The sequence below is a fragment of the Dermacentor albipictus genome, unplaced genomic scaffold, assembly GCF_038994185.2.
Source record: "Dermacentor albipictus isolate Rhodes 1998 colony unplaced genomic scaffold, USDA_Dalb.pri_finalv2 scaffold_16, whole genome shotgun sequence".
NCBI lineage: Eukaryota > Metazoa > Arthropoda > Arachnida > Ixodida > Ixodidae > Dermacentor > Dermacentor albipictus.
In genome coordinates, this window is record NW_027225570.1 from 8,616,196 (window position 1) to 8,641,728 (window position 25,533).

Genomic DNA, 25,533 nt, shown 5'->3' on the forward strand with positions numbered 1-25,533 from the left:
AAAGCCTTCGCCAGGGCGGACAGGAAGGAGAGAGTGGAGTTAGCGTTGGAGGCAAGAATTCAAGGCCCGAATGAGCGAGTGACTGCGTACGTAGAAGACATGAATCGGCTTTTCAGACGTGCGGACCCTTTGATGACTGAAACAAAGAAGGTGCGCCATCTCATGCGTGGCGTCAAAGAGGAAATGTTTGCTGGCCTAATTCGAAATCCGCCGCCGACACTTGCAGAGTTCCATGACGACGCCACTACTATGGAAAAGGCCCTTCAACAGCGGGCCAGGCAAAACGACCGCGACGCCGTGATTTCAAGGGAGCTCTCTGCCGTTACCCTCGGTAACGACGTTGGCGCCTTGCGAGAACTCATCAGGGCTGTCGTCAAGGAGGAACTGCGGAAGATGCAGACGACCACTGCCCCTGTGGGACAACTTTCCATTGTGGAAATGGTGCGCGCCGAGGTCAGACGGGCCGTCCATGTTCCTGGACAGTACGAGGCACCACAGCAGGTACCGCACGCCGAAATGAGTTACGCTGAAGCAGTACGCCGTCCGCCACCCTCAAGTGCGTGCAGCATGGTACACCCCACTCAACAAATGGACGTAAGCTTCAGGCCGCCTCGCAGCCCACCGCACATCGCCGAAGAAAAGACTAGGAATAGCGAAGTCTGGCGCACCACAGACTACAAACCCTTTGTTTTCATTGTGGCAAAGCCGGGCACATCTACAGAATGTGTCCTTATCGTCATGTGGGGCTTTGTGGATTCTCGCCCAATGCACCTCGTCCACGACCTGGTGAGCGGCCGCCGGAAATAGAGAGTTTCGTCGCGAATCGTCGCAATGTTGATCAGCGATGGCCGGAGCCCCGTTTGTCGTCTCCTGCTCGTTACAGGTCACCATCACCACGCCAAGCCTTTACTCGCGGCGCTCTGAGACGCCGCTCGCCTAGCCCGGCGGGTCGGGAAAACTGAGTTCAGCGACCTCCGGAGCTGAGGCCGCTGACGACGACCGTACGCAATATCCTCCACTACGACGACAACGACGAAAACAGAATGACGCAGACGTACAGACGGAGTCGAACACCTTACAAGAGGTAGTAACGTCAAACATTCCCGTCACCATAGACGACGAAGAAATAACGGCGTTAATCGACACCGGAGCGGACACCTCAGTTATGAGCATGGACCTTGCCTGCAAGTTGAAGAAAGTTTCTACCGAGTGGACAGGGTCGCAGATTCGAACTGCAGGAGGCCATCTGCTAACCCCGGTAGGAAGATGCACAGCGCGTGGGCATTCGTGGGTTTACGTACCTCGGAGATTTCGTTATCCTCCCAAGCTGCTCGAGGGACCTAATTCTGGGAATGGACTTTCTGCAGGCTAATGGAGCTGTGATCAGCTTACAAAAGTCGCGGGTAACGTTTTCTATGGCGCAGGCCATAGCAGGGAGCGGCACTGACAACACGTATGTCAACACCTTTAGTATTGTTGACGAGAACATCACGGTGCCGCTAAGGAGCAGCGTATTGACCCTCGTCACCTGCGACGCATTCAACGGCTATGAGGGTATTGCCGAGGCAAACATCCCGCTGCTGCTTGAAAAACACATCTGCATCGCCCGGGGCCTTGTTTGAATACAGCATAAGTGCTCGCAAGTTTTGTTGACAAACTTCAGCCATGAGTATCAGCACATCCCTCAAGGTACAGCTGTGGCATTCCTGAACGAAATTGCTGACTTCTCCGATATCGACACGTTACAAGTGACTTCACCGAACGCAACAACTCACGCCAGCCTGAATACCCACATCCACATTAATGCTGACTTAGCAGATGTCCAGAAGGATCAGCTGCTGGGCCCACTGACAGAATTCTCCGGCTGTTTTTCCACGGAATCCAAAGTCCAGCGCACTTCTGTTACGCAACACTGGATAGTTACAGAGGAGTCGGCGCGGCCTGTTCGTCAGCATTCGTATCACGTGTCACCTATGGAGCGGGAGGCGATTAAGCGTCAAGTTCAAGAAATGCTAAATGATGACGTCATCCAGCCGTCGACAAGTCCGTGGGCATCGCCTGTCGTACTAGTAAAAAAGAAAGACAACACACTCCGCTTCTGCATTGACGGCTTAACCGAGTCACCAAACGCGACGTTTATCCCCTGCCACGGATCGATGACGCTTTGGACCGTCTGCGTCATGCTCAGTTCTTTACTTCGTTAGACCTAAAGTCAGGCTACTGGCAAATCGAAGTGGACGAGCGTGACCGTGAAAAAACCACCTTCGTGACTCCCGATGGGCTGTACGAATTTAAAGTGCTGCCTTTCAGTCTCTGTTCCGCTCCTGCTACGTTCCAACGAATGATGGACACTGTACTCGTTGGACTAAAGTGGCAGACGTGTCTAGTGTACCTAGACGACGTTGTTGTGTTTTCCAGCACGTTCGATGAACATCTCGCCCGGCTACGAAGTGTTCTTACCGCAATACGCAAGGCCAACCTCACCATCAAGCCTGAAAAATGTTACTTTGGCTTCCAGGAACTCAAGTTTCTAGGCCACGTGGTCAGCTCCCAAGGTGTACGACTAGACCCAGAAAAACTCGCTGCCGTTGCCGAGTTTCCTCGTCCTAAAGACAAAAAAGCTGTTCAGCGGTTCCTGGGCCTCTGCGCTTACTACCGTCGTTTCGTTGAAGGCTTCTCAAGGATTGCTGAACCGCTCACGAGAATGACGCGACAAGATGTGCCCTTCGCGTGGACGGAAGAACAAGAGCAGGCCTTTACCGAATTGCGTAAACGCCTTCAATCCGCTCCAGTGCTGGCACATTTTGATGACACCGCGGCAACTGAAATACACACCGACGCCAGCAACATAGGACTCGGGGCCATTCTGGTTCAATGGCAAGATGCCGCAGAACGTGTAATTGCGTACGCCAGTCGTAGTCTGACAAAAGCAGAAGCTATTATTCAACGACCGAAAAAGAATGCTTAGCAGTTGTGTGGGCCAACAGCAAGTTCCGACCATACTTATACGGCCGGCCATTTCGAGCGATCAGTGATCACCACTTGCTCTGCTGGCTTGCCAATCTACGAGACCCGTCAGGTCGCCTCGCTCGTTGGAGCCTCCGCCTCCAGGTATACGACATAACTGTTGTCTACAGATCCGGCCATAAGCATAGTGACGCTGACTGCTTGTCAGGTTCTCCTATTCCTTTGACATCCTCCAACTTGGAGCTAGATTTGCCGTTTCTTGGTGTTGTCGACGTGGTGCGCATGGCTCACTATCAACGTGCAGACTCTGAGCTGCTACCAGTCATCCGATATCTCGAGGGAGCTGACGTTGTTGTCCCACGCCCACTTTCACGAGGATTGACATCGTACTGCCTGCGAAACGATGTCCTGTACAAGAAAAATTTCGAGAACAGCCAGGAAACGTTCGTTCTCGTCGTTCCGACGGCACTGCGCGAGGAAGTTTTACAGGCGTGTCACGACGATCCCTGTGCCGGCCACTTAGGCTTCGCGAGGACATTAGCGCGCATACGGCAAAAATACTATTGGCCACACCTATTTTCGTCGATTCAGCGCTATGTGCGAACATGCCGTGACTGTCAGAGGCGTAGAGTTCCACCCGTCAAGCCTGCCGGCCTCCTTCAGCCTTTGGATCCGCCTCCAGCGCCGTTCCAGCAAGCGGGAATGGACCTTCTTGGGCCGTTCCCCACGTCCTCCTTGCAAAATAAGTGGATGATCGTGGCAACTGACTATTTAACTCGCTATGCGGAGACGAAAGCTCTGCCGCGGGGAACTGCTGCTGAAGTCGCCAGCTTCTTCGTCCACAATATCGTGCTTCGTCACGGTGCACCCGCTGTACTCATTACTGACCGTGGTGCAGCGTTTACAGTGGAGTTATTGCAACAAGTCGTCACCCTGATGCACACCGACCACCGAAAGACCACAGCCTATCATCCCCAAACTAACGGCTTAACAGAGCGCCTAGACAGAACATTAGCCGACATGCTCTCCATGTACATTCATGTGGAACACAAAACATGGGATGAAATTTTGCCATACGTCACGTTTGCTTACAATACCGCTGTGCAGGAGACCACCGAGTTTACACCATTCGAGCTTGTTTACGGACGTCGCGTTACAACCCCCTTAAACGCCATATCAGGCCCAAGTATTGGCAGCACCACTCTGTGTATCTCTTCAAAAAATGATTTGGAATGTCATCTGGTCCGCATGATTTTTTAGGGTCAAGGTTGAGCAACATGTTAAGGATACCCGCATCAGATATGATTAAAGGATCGATGCGCAATGTTGAACTGCTACTCAAGTCTGAAAGGTTGCCGTCATCTTCTGTGAAGTTCGAGTGAAAATATGTATTGTAGGCATTAGCGTTGTTAGTTTTTTTTACTCAGGAGACAGGTCTGATAACGTGTCTTTAGTAGGGCGGAAATGGTTGCAGAATCGCTGGGGGCTGTTTGTCAGAAAGTTAGGCAGTGTTACATGGAAATAATGTTCCTTCGCTTCTTTGGCTGTCTGTCGAAAATGTGCTACTGCACATGCTAGTTTGTTAGTTTTGGATGGGCGTGATCCATGATTTTCAACAGAGTTACGTATTCTTTTTACATGACGCTTTGCGTGGATGACTTCCCGAGTTATCCATGGACTTGCTCTCTGTGGTCGCTTTTTTTTTTTAATGGAACATAGTTAGTTACGCAGTAGGAAACCATATTCTTAAAATGGAGCCAGGCTGCGTTCACATCGATTGACGGGTCGGAGGTTATTTCAGTAAAGGCTTGAAATTCGTATGCAAGGTGGGTTAGTATGCTGGCGCCATCCGCATTCTCGAAATTGGGTACTATAGATGTACTACAACACGTTCTTATCGAGCAGTCCAGAGGCAACAAGCATAGCGGTATGTTGTGATCTGAAATGCCTTCAATAATTTCTGTCTGTGCTTGGTGCCCTAAGAAATGATCACTGCTTAGTACAAGATCAAGGATATTGTTTGCTGAACTGTGCTTACGCGTTGGTTCTAGAACTATTTGGTGAAGGTTAAATGATAACATTAGGTCAAACAGAATTTCTGAAGATGATGTGTGATGCATAGTTACCCAGTGCACGTCCGGAAGGTTAAAGTCTCCCATAAGGAAAATTCTAGAGTTGTTAGCATATCAGTGTAGAAACTCATGAATCGCAGAAATGCTTTCATCACCCGAAGAGGGGCTTCTACAGAAGCAACCCACACAAATATAGTATTGTTACGAAGAAGCCTGCAAAACACGCTTTCAGCACCTGACACATGTGGCAGTAAAACAAATGGAAGTTTTTTCTTTATCACAAGAGCCATGCCACCACCACGGGAACCCGGATTTTTGCGAATGACTGAATAGTTCGGTGGCATAATTTCATGGCTGAAAATATCCGGTGAAAGCCACGTTTCCATGACGGCAACTACATTGGGTTCGCGATCAGTTAACAGGTTTTCGAAAGATTCTATTTTGTTTAGTAAGCTTCTTGCATTTACATTTATGATTGTTAGTTGTTTTATTAAGCTCTTCTCCGCGTCATTCGCGGGCCGTTTATTTTGCTTGATTCCGCTTCACTTTTCTTAAGGGGTACTTTGTCATTGGTTACATCGTCCCAAATATGGGCACGACTGTTAATGCACAGTTTGTCGAGGGAAACTTTGTCGCAATTGTCTTTGGCACTGTTCCACAGTTTCTTTCTGATGTCCCGAATTTTAGGAGAAAAATCTTTGCCAATGGCAAATTTTGAGCCTTTAAGTTTAAAGCCTTTCTTCAATATATCCGATTTGTCGTGGAAATTTAGAAGCTTAAAAATTACTGGCCTAGTCATTATAGTTGTGATTAAAAAAAGGTCACAGTTTCGCTCAAAAGGTGCAGCATCAACAAATTAGTAGACAGCTACACTAAAAATAAGGATAGTTGTTTTATACGCTGTATAAGCTTTTAAACATTCACTTACTAACTAATTACTAAGCATGGTGACATGCGCACAGAAGCAAACATGAATACATTTCGCGCAATGACCGCGGAAACTCTATCAGCGATAGCAGGACCGAGCGGATCATAGAGCGAATTGACCTTCGCGCGGCCTCTCACTTCAACGTGAACTAAGCGATGAGAGCACAGCGCGATGCGCGCCTAAATGCGTAGGCGACCATGTCTCCATCGCAGATCGCTTTCAAGATAGGTGCCTCGTGGCCGCGCCATGCAAAGCAGCCGCCGTAGTAGAATGCATCTCCTGTTTGCCCCAGTCCTGAACGCAAGTTTGGGAACTTTGAACACCCGTGATGCAGCCCGATTTCCGTCTATCACCACACACATGATCACTTTCCTTTTAATTATGGCATCGTGATGAAGTCAGCCTCTCTTTGCAGTAGGCCCTTCCATGCTGATAGCACAAACGCAGAAAACGGAAAGACGGATGATGCAACATGTACCACAGCACATGGAGGAAGCTACGGCAGCTAGGCTCGAAGCGCGTACAAGGCGGCCATATTGAAATGCCTATGACGATACGGTATAGCAGATTTAGGGTCGCACTCGTTTCTAACGTGCACAAAATGTTTGGACCCGTTTTATGAGGCAAAAAGTGCACGTTAGATTCAAGTAAATACAGTATTTCGAATCTGCTTTTTGATCTGATAATGGCACTGTTCCTTCCTTCACCTCTCCTTTTGTACCAGCAGATATCGATATATCTTGTTCTGGAATTCATGACCTCTTACTAAATAAGCATAGACATTACTAAAAGGGCTCGTCTAGATAGTATTTCAAATATATTTTTGAAAAGGTACTCCGAATGGCGTGCACATTACTTAATAATTATATTGTCACGCGGTGGTGACGTTGAAGAACACAGTAGCAACACTGTGAAAGACAAAACTAACTTTTATTGGGCGAACCTGTGCCCACAAAAACAGGCTACCCTTATAGCACAACGATAGCGGCGAACACGGTTGGCGATCGGCGAAAATCTGATCAGCGCGTCAAGCGCGTCGGCTTTTATACATCAGTCGTCGAATGTTCCAGAGTAATCATTGGGACCCGCGTGCCTTCCACAAAGTTCTACACCATTCGCGTCGCGCACACATGCGATCAGATTACACAAGGTTCAGACACAGACAGCGGATGGAATCATCAATAACATTCCAGAAACTTCTGATACATGCAGGCGCGTCCTGCACTGTGCGATAACATTTGTTAGGCGGTGAAACCTGTCACCCGATAAAGACAAACAAGTACACGTGTCAATATTTAAGAAATCACTTGACTCCACACAAGTGCCACGAATTTCAACAGCTGCCAATGTCATTCCTATCTTCAAATCGGGCAAGAAAGACATTATTTCTAACTATACATAAATTTCATTATTATCTACATGCTGTAAACTTCTGGAGCATATAATTCACAAGCACATCATTCAATACTTCACTAATAACGATATCCTTTCACAGCATCAACATGGTTTCCATAGTAGTTTTTCCACTGTTAGACAGTTGAGTGAATTCACGCACAATATTGCCTCATCACTTAACAATCGTGAACAGGTTAACGCTATTTTTATTGATTACTCAAAAGCTTGTCCTTAAACTTCACACCTTTTTTTTACAAGCTCCTATGCTGATAAATTACTTGGCTGGATTACACATTATTTGCACCTTAGGACTCAGTTTGTTAGCTACAATCGGCAGCAGTCATCAACAGTTCACATTTCCTCGGGCGTTCCACAGAGTTGTGTCTTGGAACCCCTGTTATTAATAAATTATATTAATGATGTCATTCAACTTGTTACTAACACTTGAGTTAAGCTTCATCTCTATGATGATGACTGCAATTTGTACTGTAACGTCTGTAGTGTCACTGATCATGTTTTTCTAAACCAATGTGTTTCCTTCTTTCTATAACTGAAGCAGAACGTGGCGAACGGAGATTAATTTTAAGAAAGCAGTGACAATGACATTCACTAATAAGCAACAACCCTTGGAAATTAAGTATGGCAATGTGGAACACACACTAGAAAGAGTTCAGGAATTTAAGTACCTTGGTGTTGTATTCTCTTCTAACTACTAAAGTGGCACAAACATATTGACCTTATTTCCGCAAGATCATTTTAGAAAATAGGGTACTTAAGAACTTTGAAGGGTATGACCAAAGAATGCAAGCTAACAGCCTATAAATCACCTCATCTTGTACATGACACCTCATCTTATACATGACAAAGATAAAACTCAGGTCCATGCAGCAGAAAGCTATCAGATTCATTTTTAACCATTACGACTGCAACTTTTCACCTTCAGGGCATTACCATGTCTTATCTGCGAATTGCTTAGAACATTGATGAAGGTGCGATCGGCTTACCATGTTACGTAATGCTGTGTATAAATCCGTTTGTACAGCTGCCCCTATTTTTTTCACTGGTCATTCTACACCTGTGAGCCCCCCTCCCCGGTCTGACCCTTTGAACAGTGTGCCATTTCTGGTCTTTTTTCTCGATTGTCACAAGTATTCTGTTTTTCTATGCACAGTTCACACTTGAACAGTTCTCTGCAACAACTTCCCTGTGCACAGTTTGTAAAGCAAGTGTTTAAATGTGTGTCTTCATATTTCCTTTTTCTTGTTTTATGTAACCGCTCCTGCAATGTCTCAAACCTGTGGCAGCAGTATCTGTAAATAAATAATAAAAAAAAAGCTATGCGGTTTCCTAAAACTGGACTTTCTCACAATTGCTTTTCAACTTTGGTGCCCACCCTTAAAAAGCGCCTTAAGCTACCTAAGTACCACAAACCTGGACATGTCTGGCTACTACCGGTTGATTAAAAGCACAAAGCAGTCTGCACCATAGAGCTCCCCCAATCCACGTGGCAATATCTGACAGGCCTCTGGCAAGGTCAGCCCTGCTTGCTGCAGCAGCAGCAAACGACAGTACCTCGTTGAGGGGCAGGCACGCCTGGGCAGCAATCTCCTGGAAGGAGAGGCGGCTGCCTGGCCGCTGGAAGGCCATCTCCATGAGGCACAGCAGGCACATCTTCTGGCGCAGGGACAGCTCACAGGCCGCAAGGTCCGGCTATGGCCACAAGAGCGAGCAACACATTTGAGAGGCACTCATGGCATGGCAGGGAAAGCATGCGGCCACGCCACTAAGGCATCAAAAACACACAAGGAAAACTTGCCAACACACCCGCCCTCAACTGCAAAAACTTCCTCGGGGCAACCAAGGGAATGCAGCAGCAGTGTCTTTTCCTTGGGATGAGCAACTTCTTCAGCTGCACAGCTTGGCCCTCGTGCACAAGTCCGATACAGCTTAGACCACTTATAGTTAGAGGTGTGCAAATACCAAAATTTTTGGATTCGCATTCGATACGAATAATTAGCATCGAATATCAAATAAGCACATGCCTTTATCAGAAAGTTGTTTTATTTTAACATGTGTTTGTATCCGGAATGCGGTGTATGCCCTACCTTATCACAACAGGACGAACACACTAAGTGTTGTTGACTATTATCGCGCTCTTGCCTACATAACGACCTGACAATAAACCCTGGGTACATACTTGTTCCTGCCACCATGTAGTGCCTCAATCTTTGGCAAGATGCACATCGCTTCGCTAACAATACAGCGTCTCCTTGCCTGTCCCCTTCTTTGTTCTCGCCAACCTGTGCCTTATTATACTGCATAAATTTCCCGTAAGCTCAGAGGCCCTGTCCCAGTCGCCACTCATTTGCTGTCAAGAAATAAGCTCAGGAGTGGGCTTGGAGCCTGCAAAAGAGTTCCCGCTCGCTGTTCCAAAACCCGTGCCCCATGCTGCTGAGAGAGGGTGTGGGTATGTTGGTTATTCACCGTAACGCAAGTAACACAGCGCAGTAAGGACGAGAGGCAAGTCGAAACAGGACATACACCCATCCAAATCTGTAGAGAAGGTAAACCGCCACACACAGACTGTGTTAAGAATTCCAGTTCCTTCACTGATAAAGCCACTGACAGCCAACTGACACAATCATCTCCTGCCCATGTGATTTCGGTAGCTTCTACGATTTCCCTGCTTAAGCTATTACAATGGCGATTACACGACAACAGACTGATCAAAAAGAGGATGGCAATGTGGCTGCACATCACATTTTTTACAACGGGCTGCCAGTTGACAGTCTGTAGTTATATTGCTGACTTTATTGTTGTACTCTTTCAGACGCACATTCAAGCCAGTCTGACCACAGCAGTGTCAATGTGGCCACTATAGTTGCTGCTCGCGATTTGTTGCATGCCCACGAGTGCAGACGAGAAGAATCGAAAGGCGCCTTTTTTGTTGTTGTTGGCCAAAACCATTATTAACCCTACAAGTAATAAAGCCAAGGCAAGTTTGGTTGTAGCTTTTTTTTTTTTTCATGGAAGTGCGGAAAGTGATGAAAGGAATGAAGTGGGGCATCTGCTTAAGAATGTTTGGTGCATGCAGACCTTGATATATATTCAAGAGTCGTTCGCATAGTATTTTACAGCATTCGACAGATGGTAAGCGCTATCATCATAAGCTAGACTTCGCACAAGACATATCGCTGCGACAAGTTCGGGGTGCAATCACTATGCGAGTGCGATCATTATGCGAGTAAATACGGTATACTCATCCTATTGCACCTAGTTGAGATTCCCAACTCTAGATGACCACACATGTCCATGTTGTGCCACTTGTGTCCCGCCTTTCATTACATTGCCGCCTCTGACACCTAAAGCAAGGATGCCTCCTCAAAGCGAGGCAATGAAAGCGCGTGTACTAAAAGAAAAGGTACTTCAACGACTCCTCATTGGACCACAGCTCTGTAGTTCTTTTGCCAGGAAACGGAAAGTGATGTGTTCTCATCTGATGACTGATCTGTGGATGGCCTGGAGGACCTTGCAGCTTCCCGTGAGTCTACCATAAGAAGACAGCCTAACTGCCTTAGGAGCTGCGTAAGAGCAGCCACTATTTATGTGCATATGTTTGCAACATTTCGGTTATTTGTTTTCTTCATATTTTTTTTCGTAGTGTATCGAGCTCTGCAAAATGCCTTTTCGCAGGACACCATGGCCATGCAGTGAAGCCTTCTGCAACCTATCTTTTTACGCAATTTGTGAAATAAAGGAACTCCTTTGAATTGAAATAATCGTGCCGTTATCTTCAGAAAAAAGAAAGCTCTACAAACTGAGCAAAAAAAATTTCAGGTAAATTTGGTACAATTTTTTTTTTCTTTTTTTTCCATGACAGCGAAAGGGTTAACGCATTAAACAATGCTGTACTAGAGAAGAGATCCTGCCTCTACAAGAGGCAGCAGCATCTGCCTGCACAAGCTACCAACTGACGTACCTGCAGTGACCAGGCAGGCCGCAGGGCCTCGTACTGTGCCAGGGATCCACTGTTGAAGGCCGACAGCAACTGCACCACCCAGTGGCGGTCAGTGCCCTGCAGGCACTCCAGGATTGGGTGTGCCAGCTGTAGTCATCAACACAAGAGCACATTATCATGAAGCAGAACGACAACAATTTTTCAGCATAGACTGTTCATCAGATTCACTCCTTAATAAAAACAGGTGAGCAGTTCACACATTTACAGCAAACTTCTAAGCCTGTCCTTTCCTTGTCTTCTTCAAGCACAAGGCAAAAGAGGAAAACGAGCAACCAGTACCCCTACCGTGTTTCACAGATGTACCTAGTGTCTGTTTGCGTTATTACAAAAAGTACTTCAAACAAAAATCAATCGAAATCTCAATTTATCACATTCTTTCTGCAATGCAGTGGTTGTCTTCAACTTATATTTTAACCAGTCATGGAGGAGTGAGGGGCAACAACGATGTTTCTGGTGAGCACCACTGGGAAATGATGCAGTTGGCAGTGGTGCAGTGATTTGTTTGAATGATTAAAATACAGTGAAACCTCGTTAAACCGTAGTCGGCCGGAGCTCGGAAAAACTACGTACTAAACGGTAGTACTGTTTAAGCGAAATAGCATGAGATCGCCCATTTACCTGTCGAAAACGGAACTCAGAGAGAGTGCGATGAAAGGGGAAAAAACATGCAGTATTTATTCACTTCGCGGGACGTACGTGTTATTTTCGTTTGATGTCGCGGCGGCCTAGCACGACGACAGCGGCTTCAAACTTACTGAAGCTGCGTGCCAGCTTCTCAGCCAGCCCCCATCCTCTCGGCAAACACTCGCACGGCAGAGTCCTGGCGTTACGTATTCTCCGTGCACGCGCGCAGTAGTGCTGCATAAGTCCAGGGGCGCCTTTTTTATTGCCGGGTGCCGGAGTTGGAAAACTTTTCGTTTGGAATAGTTACGTTATCGCGCCCCTGTTCTCCTTGCGACGATCGCATTAACGAGGCTGACGTAACGCGCAGCTTCTGCCACTGTCGGGCCTGAATAGCCCGTGCTGTCGCTTTCCGTGTCGTCCTCATCACTGTCGCTAGTTGACACTTCGGCAACAACAGCGGCATCGATGGTGAAAAGTCGAACCTCGTAGCCGACATCTCTTCGCGGTCGCAGCAGCGCTGCCAAGCAACTTCGCATTCCAAATGCCACACACTGTAGTCAACAGCATATCCATGTAGCGGGCAAGCGCCGACTTCTTCGCGTCACGTTCGGTAGCACGCACGATGTCTAATTTTTCTTCTATGCTGAGCACCCGGCGTCTTTTTTGTCCTCGCTCGCACGACGCCACAACGCTCTCTGGTACGACGTCCATGCGGCGTCGAAATGATGTTGATGTTGATGCGGCTTCACGTGCAAACGCACAGGGCGCTTGGAGGCCGTTGTACCGATCTCTGAGGCTTGTTGTTCTGCCGGGCCGCCCGATGGAGACGACGCACCGCCGTGTTTGCGCGACGAAAAGTGGAAACGCTACGTTTTAACCGATGCGTACGCAATAAGCTGGTACGGTTTATGCGGATACAAAATACATTATGTTCAATGGCCGCTGAGTCGGGGAATTGACTTTACTACTTTTAAACCGAAACTACTGTTTAAGCGGGTACGGTTTAACGAGGTTTTACTGTATGGTTATTCTGATATCGGTTGTTTGACCTACTCTAGAAGCACCTCCAGTTTATGCATCTGGCAACAGAAAGACGGTGGCCTGAAAAGTGTTCGAGGTTCCTTTTGAACCGGATGCAACAAGACTCCTTTCAGCAAATGGATCCAATGCACATCTGCAAGGCATGCAACTGCAGCAGAAGTGACAAAACAACAGAGGAAAACAGTAGCGCTGACTCCACTCATCTGAGAGGGACACGTCATAAAATGCCGGTTGGCAGTTCACAACACAATAATCCCAAGCAGATGTTTGTACATGGAATATGAGTTTGTCTGTTGTGCCTTTTTGTGCAGTTTCCTTTTCTTGTTTGGTTTCATTTAGATTGAAGTTTGCAGAGAAAGAGAAGGAGTTTATTTATTTTTTGTTTCTGTACGTGGAACTTTGTTCAGTTGCTGTTTGATCAAGACACCCCTGACACGGATGGGTAGCGGACAACAGAATCTACAAATGCTGTTGTGCCCCACCAATTCTGGGAGCAAATTCATCAGGACAACTGCAGCACAACACCAACCCAGTACTCCGCATCACAGAAAACAGTTTGTGAACTTAATTTTCTCTAAACCAAGCAGTGAGATATTAATTAACCATACACTGCTTCATGAGTAATATTACTACTAATCTGGCAAACATTCCACTACAACATGGTTGGCAATAATAGTGAATGACTATACAGTCAACCTCTATTAATTCGACACTGGCAGGACCAACGAAATATATAGAATTTATCTGGTGGGTCGAACTAAACAAGACGCAGAAAAAACGCCAAACTGGTGATTCATTAGCCAGTATCTGCACAAGTCAACACACCCCCGAACCAAACATATAGAAAGTGGGTGCCACTATCTATGTGTCCAAAGTAGAAAACATTGTAGAAGTAACAATAAAGCTCCTAAACAAAGTAGAGATCTAACACACACTCAATTTCTTAGCAAGAAAAATGGGCAAGGGTTCAACATGTGCTGCACTATGGCGACCGGTTTCCAAAAGTCAGCTTCGTTGCATAGGTAAAGTCAGCTTCACTGCAATACACTTGAGTTAAACAGTAAAGCATAAAACGTTGCAAAGGCAGTTGTGGTTTCGTATTTGATTGCACTGCACAAGCAATGTTAGGCCCAATTCACTCAAAATAAATATAAAGGCAAGCAGTAGAATCAGGCAAAGCGAGTTACGGTTCTAGGTTTCAAATTTTCTTACGGCCGGCCGCATTTCAAGCAGAAGGTTTGGTGCGTTCGACGCGTTCATTACCCACTAAACTCAGCCAGACAGACGTTGCCCCTAAAGAGTTTGCTATAGGGGTAACCATAAGCATGTCTGTGCTGGCTGGTCAAGTTCAAATTATCTGGTGAAGGGCAATTTTAGGATAACTAAAGTTTGCACCTATAGAAATGCAAGCCGGGACAACCTTCAGTGTGGATCGAATTAACGGGAGTCGAAGGAAGTCTGCTGTACTGATGGCAGACAGCATGTCACTTCTCTGCCAAAAAAAAAAAAGATGCCTATTGGAAGCAGTTATACAGCAAATATACAAGCATGAATGTGACAGTAGAGCGGTAAGTTGGGCTAGTCGGTGGAAGTCCATTTTGTAATAAGGCGCGTCCTGTCCACTTATACTTCTGTTGTCCGTGTGTTCATAGTGCAGTAACCCCCCTTATTACAACATCAACGCGACACCTGACAGTACTCAAGCTATGTATACCAGGTAATATAACCAGCTCCAAAGCCCGCAACTACATTCTGTTGTGAACTATGCAGAGCATACCACCAAGCTCTTTGATGCACTGTACCTAGATATTGAGCCAGAGTGAAATAGCAGTGACTGACGGTGACATCCGGTGCAGGAGAGAGAGATGGGTTGTTGTCATGGCAACAGTGCTCACCAGTTCGCCAAAGTTGTAGACACCCTCTCCCAGCAGGGCGGCCAGGCACAGGGCAAAGGCACGCTGACGCTGCTCCGCCACTGAAGATCGCCGGGACAAAAAACAATATTTCATTATCTAAATCGCTTCTAGAGCTTTGTAGTAACAACCACATTTATCATCAAGCGATATAATCCAAACAATATTAAGAGAGGCCTCAAATCACCAAGAATCTGTTAACCTGCCAACAAACAGGGGTGGAAGTCACCAAGGGTGCTCTGGGAGCAGCAGATTTGCCACATGGGATCAGCTTGGTAAAACCCAACATATTCCTTATTTGTTAAATCACTGCAGAATAAACGTCAAGTTAAATCCCCAGTAATTGCTGCCTGTTTTGTCAGTTTTACACATTGCTTGCCGCAAGAAAGCACTCCGATATATTGAACAAAAATAAAGAAAGAACAAAGTGGGCCCTGCGCACACATTGTAGGCAGTCGCCAACCAATAATTTGGACGCTGAGCTTTTGCTCGACCATTTGTCTGCAGCACTGCCACAGGCACCATGCGTAAGTGGGGCATCTGCTTTTGGGTAAAACTCGATGACCGTTTACTTTCGCACACCAAGCAAGTGTCATAAAAAACTGGGTTAAGCCTGACATCTCCAGGAAGTTCCACTCTTCGATAAAGGGTAAAAAAATAAGCAGGCATTACAAAACCAGTCAGCGCTACCACGCCAATATCGACATGAGAGGGTTGTTGTGGAAAAACATAGCTCTGCATTGCAAGCAGTAGCTGTGATGTTGACAAGACATTTCCGCAACTAAGGCGACGCCCGGCAGGTCTAGGACAGACACCAAAATGCCGAAAATAAAAATAATCATGTACGTCAACGAGAGCTTCCAAGACAAGGAAAAGCGTTCTTGCAGAGCATGCCTGTGTGCACTAATTGTGCTTAATTGTTGTCCTGAAAAAAAAAAAAAAACGCAAATGAATGTGCAATCAATGTTAGTCTGTACTGTTTAGGATTTTCTTTTCTTTCCATTTCTTATTTTCGGATCACTCTTTTTTCTTTCTTTGTCTTGTTAGGAATCTGTACTTTTTATTTTTGTTTCCACTCCTGTAAGAGCCTGTTAAGGCTTACAGTATTAATAAATAAATAAATAAGTAATAATCGCCTAGCACGTGTCTATCGGTTTATGTGGCATTCTAAAGTATAAAGAATGCCCGACAGCAAACGCATAAGTTTGCCGCATGAATTGCAAGAAGCTCTCTTCCTGTAAACCTTTAGTTGCAAAAGAGAAGCCGAATGAACTGTAATGCCATCTGAATGGGACTAGTTAATCATTTATCAGTAGAGATGAACTCTATTGAATTCTAAAGGAGCCAAAAATTGAGCACGTTCCAAGAGCTTGCACAAAGGCTGAAATACGCCAAAATGCATCAATATACGTGGTGCCACAATGACTCTACTGACAAATTGTGATTTCAATGTGAAATTTGCAAAATGTGAGTCTAGCTTTCGTTTTCTCTCCCAATGGTCTTGATACCACAAAGTTAAGGAAAATTGTGTTCTGAAGGAATCAGACTAAGTCAACTTGATATTTCTCTTGTTATTGTCTCTTTTACAACAACTTATTCTTTACAAGAGAGGCAAGTGGTACACCTGGCATGTTAAGCTGCATCCAAATGCTAAATGTCATGTGTGTAAAATCACAGCCATAAGGAGTCCCACTGAGTGGACCATGAAGCAAAGTGCTTCTGCCTTGTTTTGTGTATCGGAACATGCATAATTAAAAATATAACTTTCAAATGTGCCTCCTGCTTCTTTATTCTGACACTTCTGCCGTCCCCAGCTTCGAACTGTGCTCCTACTGCTATGAAGAATAACGCAGTCACTACTGGCCAACTATGAACGCTCTTATTCGGTTGTGCTCGTCGCATCTCCCACTCTTGTCACTTGATATCTCGCCTTATGGCCAACCTCCTAAACCTTGTTGTCCTCCTTATTGTTTGGAGATTCCAGTTACTGTGAATCTTGGTGAAGACTGCACTGCCACTACTGCAATCGCTTGTAGGCCCATAAAGTGCTTCCCAATTACTGCAAGACGGAAAGAGTGATGCAGCTAAACAAGAGCCAATACTGTTGAGCAGTGCTAGATCTTTGCTGCAGGATCTGATGAAACAGTATGATGATGAAGATGCTATCATCAAATGGCTATGATGATGATGATGGTTTATTGGCAACTCCTCTGAAATGGGGTAGTGACAAATAGTCACCTAGCCTGCTTGAGTTAACTCAGGCATTTTCATGTATGTCTCCTAAATCTTTCTCTTCCTCAAAACTTCTACACCTACCTTGTATTGCTGCCTATGCCTGTAACGGACCCAGTCATACCGATCCCTGCTTTTCTTTTCCCACCACTACTCTAAACGTCTCTTGCTTATATTGACTGCTGACCAGTCGATGCTTTCGTCCACTTTGAACCCAAGCACCCCTGGAAGGTGCACATTACCTTCGGGTATCACGGGGTAAATGTCTGCGTATTCCATTTGGATGTGCTGAGTGGTCTCCGGATTTTTGCTGCAGCATACACGTGCCTCATCTATAACCAAATATTTGCTCTGGTATGTTTTTGCACTTAGGCAACCGGCTCGAGCCTCAAACAGCAAGGCACTGTCCTTTGAATTATTGTGCAAATTTTCCCCTCCAATTTCTTTCTTCTCATTCTTGTACATCCATATGGTCCTTTTTGTTTCCATTCTTTGCACCCATTTAACTGTCTCTGTTTCTCTCACTTTCTTTCTGATGACCCCTGGTTGTCTATTGACAGTTTCAATTACCTTGCACTTGGTTGCCAACTTCCTTGACCTCTTCCTCCATTCTAAGTCTACGCTTTTCAAGTTCACATACTTGTACACTTTAGCTGCCCATATATTTTCATCCATGTTCCTGAGTATTTCTTCAAAAACTAATACTGCTCCGCGCTTCTCTGACTTCACAAGAGGCCTAACCCATGTCCCCTTGCACTGCCTCATTTGTGCTCCTAAAGCCAACCAGCCTGGCAATATTTGTTTGCTAAAAAGAGGTGAGGCGTGCAGACAGGACAAAAGAGTAGAGAAGTGGACAACACGAACGGCGTTCGTGTTGTCCACTTCTCTACTCTTGCGTCCTGTCTGCACGCCTCACCTGTTCTTTTCCGTAATGAATCCTTACCAACTAGCTCAGCTTTCTGTCGTTCTAAGCTTCATTTCTAGTACTCTGAGAACTTTTCCATGTTCCCCAACTTATCTGCACAATTCTGTTTCGTTAGCTTCCTTAATTGCGATATGGATGTTCCGTGCCAGAACCATGTCGTGGTTTAGTCGTAAGCGTGTCGTCCCATTGAAAGTTTAAATGATGTGTGGCTTCCTTCAACCATCAACTGGGCATGCCAGGAGGATTGGAGCTATTCTTTCCGCTGAATCATGCCGCCAAGTTAGGTTCTATCAGGAGTGTCTAAAGGTCCGTTGCGCGGTCGCCATTGGAACCGCCTCTACGCCGATTGGAATGGGTTAGCCGTGCAACACACGGACTTCCTATGGAGGATGAAACTTCCGGAGCTTCAACAAAGTAAGAGGAAACACGTTTCTAATAATTCACCGTCAAATAACGTACTGGTTCTTGGAGACGCCATAGTAAGTGATACCCATAGAAGAACCCTTGCCTTAGGTCCTAAGCACAGTTTTAAGACTAACATAAAACCTGTTGACGTTTTAAGCATACCGCGCTGTATTTCGGATTGCATTGCTATCATTAAACAATTAAATGCTCATTTTAAGACGTCTGACCCTGTCCGACCGTTAATTACCTTGAGGAGCATAAACTTAGACCCGTAATATCTGACAAGGAAGGTTATTTCATAATTATGCCAGATGACATGCTTTCAGAAAAAGCGATTTCAGCTATAGAAAAGAATTTACAGCCGGTAAAACCCAAGCCTTCGGTAGTTAAGCAATGTGCGGTTGACCTCTTGTCAAGACACAATCTTGATGGGGTTGTCTGTAATGTCAAGAAAGCAAAATCCCTCACCTTAGAACTGTTTTTCTCGGCCAAGACCCATAAACAAGAAATTCCTTTTCATGCTACAGTGTCAGAGAAAGGGACTTGGCAGGTCTATGTCGCTAGTTACCTACAGAACTGCTTAGTTTCACTAGTTTTTTCAGAACCCTTTTGCTTACGCAATTCTCAGGCACTAGTTCAGTATTTAAGAAAGGAAAATCCTGGTGATTGTACAGCTTTTAGCATGAATATTGAAGACCTGTATTATTCCTTGCTGCATGATGGGTTGCTAAATTCTGTAAATGAGTGCATTAATGAACAAGTGCAAGAGTCGGCTTTTATTGACAGATGTGGTGTTTCCACGGGAGCTTTTTCTAGAAATTCTTTCAATGTACTTGAAGTCGATGCTGATTGGGTGGAGAGATGGCGTTTTTCTGCAGAAATAAAGCATTTGTATTAGCTCAAAGGTTGGCCCTATTCTTAGCAATAATTACCTGAGTAAGGTTGACAGCTGCTTAGAGAAAGCCTTAGGTGATAGCGTTATCACGATATTTCGTTACGTTGATGATTACCCGATTTTCTGCAATTGGGAAGAATTAACATAACAGTAACACAAATACAGCATAGTACAGTGAAAATGGCATTGATTCCAACCAAAAGCAACTTTAGACTTCGGTCGACTTGCCTATGGATTGGATTGAGACATAAAGGCGCAGGTCGCAAAGGTAAGGCTAAAAACCACATAACTAAGTATATTTATTTTAAACATGTGAATTTTGACATTATTCGAATATAAGGCGAATGAAACCAGTTATCAGCCGGCTGCAGTTTGTCCTCGCACCAACCTGTTTCTGGCGATTGCATTCCTACCTATTTATATTCTGCTGTAAATTTACTTCTTATGATCAGGGTCTACTATGAGTAATTGGTCTAGTTAAACATACTCCCTCATGGACTCTACAGACTGACTGGCGATCCTGAACTCTTGTTCCCTTGCCCGGCTGTTGATCATTATCATTGTCTTCTGCGTATTAATCTTCAACCCCACTCTTACACTCTCTCTGTTAAGGTCCTCAATAATTTGTTGTAAGTCGTCCCCAGTGTTGTTGTATAGGGCAATGTCATCTGCAAACCGAAGGTCGCTGAGATATTCGCCATTGATCCTTACCCCTAAGCCGTCCCAATTTAATAGCTGAAATACTTCTTCCAAGCATGTGGTGAATAGCATTGGAGAGATTGTGTCTCCTTCACTGACCCTTTTCTTTATAAGTATTTTCCTACTTTTCTTGTGGAGAATTAAGGTAGCTGTGGAAGCTCTGTAGATACTTTCCAATACATATTTTTTCATTCACAAATTCTTCAGTTTGATTACAGAAAGCCATGAGGGTCAGGACTAAAGGTGCTAGCATGCGCCTGACTCCTCTACAATCATGCGCTCTAGCGAAGCAATCAGGAAAGCGTAAGAAGAAGGAGAAAAGGAAAAAAGAAGGGGAGGGGGGATTTGAACAAGGAATTCATGAGGCAAGTTCGAGAAAAAAAATTATGCACTGCAAGCTAAGAAAAACAAACACCTGATGTGCAACCATAAAAACAGCCTGAGCAACACAGTTTGCAACCACTCCAGTGGAACAATGCACGTGACATTTATTGTACTGTACTGTACACCCGTTCGAAGCGCCACCCGTGATTCAGGGGCAGAGACGGACCAGTTTGCTCAGGGTGAAGAAGACCACAGGTACTCCATACCTACACGCCACTTTCTTGAAATTATGACTAACCCTGTGACCCTGTAAAAATACTGAAAGATATCTATAGCGGCTCCACAGCCACCGTACTCCTCCATAAACACAGCAACAAAATCCCAATAAAGAAAGGCGTCAGGCAGGGAGACATGATCTCTCCAATGCTATTCACAGCGTGTTTACAGGAGGTGTTCAGAGACCTGGATTGGGAAGAATTGGGGATAAGAGTTAATGGAGAATACCTTAGTAACTTGCGATTCGCTGATGATATTGCTTTGCTTAGTAACTCAGGGGACCAATTGCAATGCATGCTCACTGACCTGGAGAGGGAAAGCAGAAGGTTGGGTCTAAAAAATAATCTGCAGAAAACTAATGTAATGTTTAACAGTCTCGGGAAGAGAACAGAAGTTTACGATAGGTAGCGAGGCACTGGAAATGGTAAGGGAATACAGCTACTTAGGGCAGGTAGTGACTGCAGATTTGAATCATGAGACTGAAATAATCAGAAGAATAAGAATGGGCTGGGGTGCATTTTGCAGGCATTCTCAAATCATGAACAGCAGGTTGCCATTATCCCTCAAGAGAAAAGTGTATAACAGCTGTGTCTTACCAGTACTCACGTATGGGGCAGAAACCTGGAGGCTTCCGAAAAGGGTTCTACATAAATTGAGGTCGACACAACGAGCTATGGAAAGAAGAATTATGGGTGTAATGCTAAGGGATATGAAAAGAGTAGACTGGGTGAGGGAACAAACGCGAGTTAATGACATCTTAGTTGAAATCAAGAAAAAGAAATAGGCATGGGCGGGACATGTAATGAGGAGGGAACATAACCGATGGTCATCAAGGGATACGGACTGGATTCCAAGGGAAGGGAAGCGTAGCAGCAGGGGGCGGCAGAAAGTTAGGTGGGCGGATGAGATTAAGTTTGCAGAGACAACATGGCCACAATTAGTACATGACCGAGGTAGTTGGAGAAGTATGGGAGAGGCCTTTGCCCTGTAGTGGGCGTAACCAGGCTGCTGCTGCTGCTGCTACTGCTGATGATGATGATACATTACCGTATTTACTCGCATAATGATCGCGCTCGCGTAATGATCGCACCCCTAAATTTTGTCGTCAAAATTCGTTTTTTTTTATGTCCCGTGTAATGATCGCACCCCGAACTTGCCGCAGCGATATGTCGTGTGCTAAGTCTAGCTAATAATGATCGCGCTTACCGTCTGTCGAATGCTACGCGAACGACTCTTCAAGACACGCCAAGCGGCCTGCACGCACCAAACATTCTTAAGTAGATGCCCGATTTCATTACTTTCATCACTTTCCGCACTTCCATGACAAAAAGAGGTACAACCAAGCTTGCCTTTATTATGGGTTGCTTTATAATGGTTCATGTCAACAAAAACAATAAAGGCGCATTTCGATTCTTTTCATCTGCACTCGAGAGCACGCAACAAATCGCGCGCGGCAATGATAGTAGCCACGTTTACTCTGATACGTTAAAAGCGTACCCTATTCATACGCCGACGCTCGTAACACAGCTAAGATATTCGCCCACCCTTAGCGGAAACGTGTCTTATAAGGATAGTAGTGAAGACAAATGCCGCAGTTTCCGCAGCACGTCGGCCATGAATTTCTATGTCACTGGCAGCTAAGCGCGCCCACCTGTTTCTGTCCCCTCAAAGTGGACATGGCTACATTATTGCCGCAAACTTGCCGATATTAACAATATTATTCATCACCGATACGGAAGAAACTGTTTCAATGCTCGTAATGTACTCGCGAGAAGAAAAAGAAATCGCGTTCGGCTTGCTCCGCCGGCCGCCATTTTTGTTTTGGTGTCCTACACCCGCTATCCCGCAGCAAATGCGGGACGAAAAAAGATTTTTTTTTTTTTCGCGGGAAATTTAACCCGCGTAATGATCGCACCCCTGAATTTGCGTCAATTTTTCTGACAAAAAAGTGCGATCATTATGCGAGTAAATACGGTATTTGATTATATCCCGGTTCTTTACAACGATGTTTGGTGTAGTAGAAAAGGCAAAAATGTTCAATTAGTATACGTTTCACTATTGTTTTTCTGGAAGGCAGCAAAAATCAGTAAATTCTAAAGGTCCATCACTGAAATCTGGAATGAATCAGTGAATAGCTGTGGCAGTACTACATGTAAGGCCTGCACCCCACTTTCAGCCGCGAAAATTTGTTCACGTTTCAGGAAGGGTCATGTGCATGCCTACATGCTTGGCCTCCAAGATTGCAATGCTGCAACGTTGCAATCTCAGAGGCCATACCTGCATGCTGGTTAATTTCTGCAAGCTGCTACTAGATGAGACTAATTACTGTCCAGCTGATGATGGCACTGTCATCGTCACGGTCTCCCACCGGATCTCAATCACGTGCTTAGATTCACAGTGCTTCAACGGTAATGGCTGTGCTAAGGTGTATTGCTGCGAGAAAAGAGTGCGTGGATTTTGAACATGTGCATGGCTGTTTTGCTTGAGGCTGCAGTCCAGAGTTTCAAGGCAATGGAAATTTCAAACTGTAATGGACAGCAGAGAGGATGACCAGCTTTGGCAGAGATCTGATAAGGCAAGCTCATCAAACAAAGCGGGCAGCAGAAGCGGCATCAACAATTGAATAAAAGCACTCATGTCTGGCCACTAGTGGTTGCTACACTATTCTTCATAGCAATCTGAGCATCTTCAGTGGGCAGCCGTAAGCTTGCCTCTTGCAAGACCTGCACCCTGCAGAACATCCAAAAAACAATGTACAGCCCTTACACAAGCAATGTACAGCACAATGTAAAACAATGGTCAGTTCCGTACAAGAGACTGCACCCAAAGGTAAGCACTGTAGCAGCCAAGCTAAGGAAAGGCTCTCACCGGGAATGTGGTCAAGCGATGTGCAGCCGAGGAAGCGCAGGGCGTCCCGGTAATAGGCCTGGTGGTCACCCATCTGCTGGTGGTAGTCACTGCACAGCTGGTAGAAGCGGCCATGCACCTTCGTCACGCCCGGGAGGGACTCGGCCTGGGACTCTGTTTCCTCCAGAACCTTCTGCAAAGTGGGCTCGAGATCAACCTTCGTGCCAAGCAGAGGCTGCAACAGCAATCTGTCTCTCATATCACACTCACCTGATTCTGGTTAGTACGCAGAAGTCGCAATCATGCAAAGCTCACTACAGATCCTAGCCAGAGATATTAAGCCATTTCTTAAAGCAATAGAAGCAGACTGAGGTCAGTACTATTACTTCTGTTGCAAATACAGACAAGGCTTGGGTAAGCACAACTACCACGGCAGCAACGAAACGTGACCAGAATGTGGTCGGGTCTCGATCACGCTTTCAGGTCGAACATGAGCGCGCATTAGAGTGCTCTGAAAGAACCAGGCAAATGTGTTCAGAGTTCTAAATTCTGACCAAAGGAATGCAAAGAGCGCTGCCAGGGCACCCTTGTACAGTCGAACACATTTAAATTCAATGGTTCTGCGAAAAGTGGTAGTTCTATCCATAGTTTGTTATATATGCACACGGCCTTGAAAACAAACAAAAAGGACTGAAGCTGGCATCAGCAATTACAAACCGCCTTTTTCATTTTCCTGTGCTGCCCTCTGCAGCAGGCCACTGTAAATGTTTTGGAAGGGTGCCAGGGCATCTGCCGGTTGATTTGTGTACCTGCACCCATGTTGAGTGCGCGTCGAATGTGCATTTCATGGATCACAAATAATTATTGATATCTTCTCTGGAACTGCACGTCATTCTTGGAAGCCATGTAGCACTCACCGACTACTGGGTCAGCAGGCCTGAGTGTGCTCTTGTGCAAACACTGGGGTCGATAAAGCCACGCTGAGTTCAGTTTGCCGACACAGCTGACTTGGAAGTTTGTTGGCGGTGATTTCTGCACTTGGAGTTCACTTTTTGTATTCTTTTTAGACATCATTTAGGCATTTTGCACATTCAAGAATTCTTAGAGTGCACTCTTCCACGTCGGATTTATCAAAGCGGTGCACTTGTTCACATATTGTGGAAGAGATGCATTGCTGATATAGAATAATGCCAAATGTAGCAAAGTATGCATATCTGCACATATGTAGCGTGTTGCTCCACTCTGAGATGAGTAAATATGAGCGGCCGAACCACTTAAACAATGGCAACTGTGATACAGATGCACATATTAGAGGCTGTTAATTTATTACTGATTTTCACTTTAATTTAACTCTATTACACCTACAGTCTGTGAGTGCCATGAACCATCCTTACAGAAAACTGTTCACACATAGGCGCTCATTAATAAGCCGTGTTGTTCTCTCGCGAAAACACGGATGCCATAACTGACATCGTTGGTAAAACTGAGTGAGACTGTTGCTATGCTGCTCTGTACCAAAATGCACCATCTCTTGTTTCCTGTTTGATGCAGAGGTAAACAGTGAATCTCTCGAAATGAGAAATGTGTCAGAATAACAACATGCACATACCCACCCATATACGTCACGAATGCGACCGACAGCCTACACGATGAGGCAGAGATTAAAACCCCCTACTTTAGTACAGATGGCACTGCAGTGCCGTGTTGCCACTTCCCGCTTATTGCGTACGTGCTGCAAGAACTGAACTGTAGCTGATTTCAAATCGCTAAGGCTAGAACTGAATTATAAAAAGAGTTTCTGTGATCCTAATTGCTTACATTTCAGTACAGCACCGCCAGTAGCAGGCGCAGAAACTCGACAGTATCAACATCGGCTGAAACCATGTGCACGGCACTTGAGAGGCTTGAAGCTTGTGCATTTCAACTGGGTAGGCATGCTTGACTCATTTTAAGCACAATTAATAATTTATAC

General features: G+C 45.5%; 1 protein-coding gene across 1 annotated transcript in view; it reads right to left on the minus strand.

The window, feature by feature from the left end:
• Positions 1 to 25,533, minus strand: part of LOC135901683 (26S proteasome non-ATPase regulatory subunit 13-like) — a 100,377-nt gene that overhangs the window by 20,687 nt on the left and 54,157 nt on the right. The window contains exons 7-10 of the mRNA XM_065431528.1: positions 23,583 to 23,754; positions 14,941 to 15,020; positions 11,342 to 11,467; positions 8,935 to 9,072 (exon numbers count right to left, since the gene is read on the minus strand). Of these exons, the coding sequence (XP_065287600.1) occupies positions 8,935 to 9,072; positions 11,342 to 11,467; positions 14,941 to 15,020; positions 23,583 to 23,754 (516 nt within the window). The remainder of the gene's footprint in view (positions 1 to 8,934; positions 9,073 to 11,341; positions 11,468 to 14,940; positions 15,021 to 23,582; positions 23,755 to 25,533) is intronic.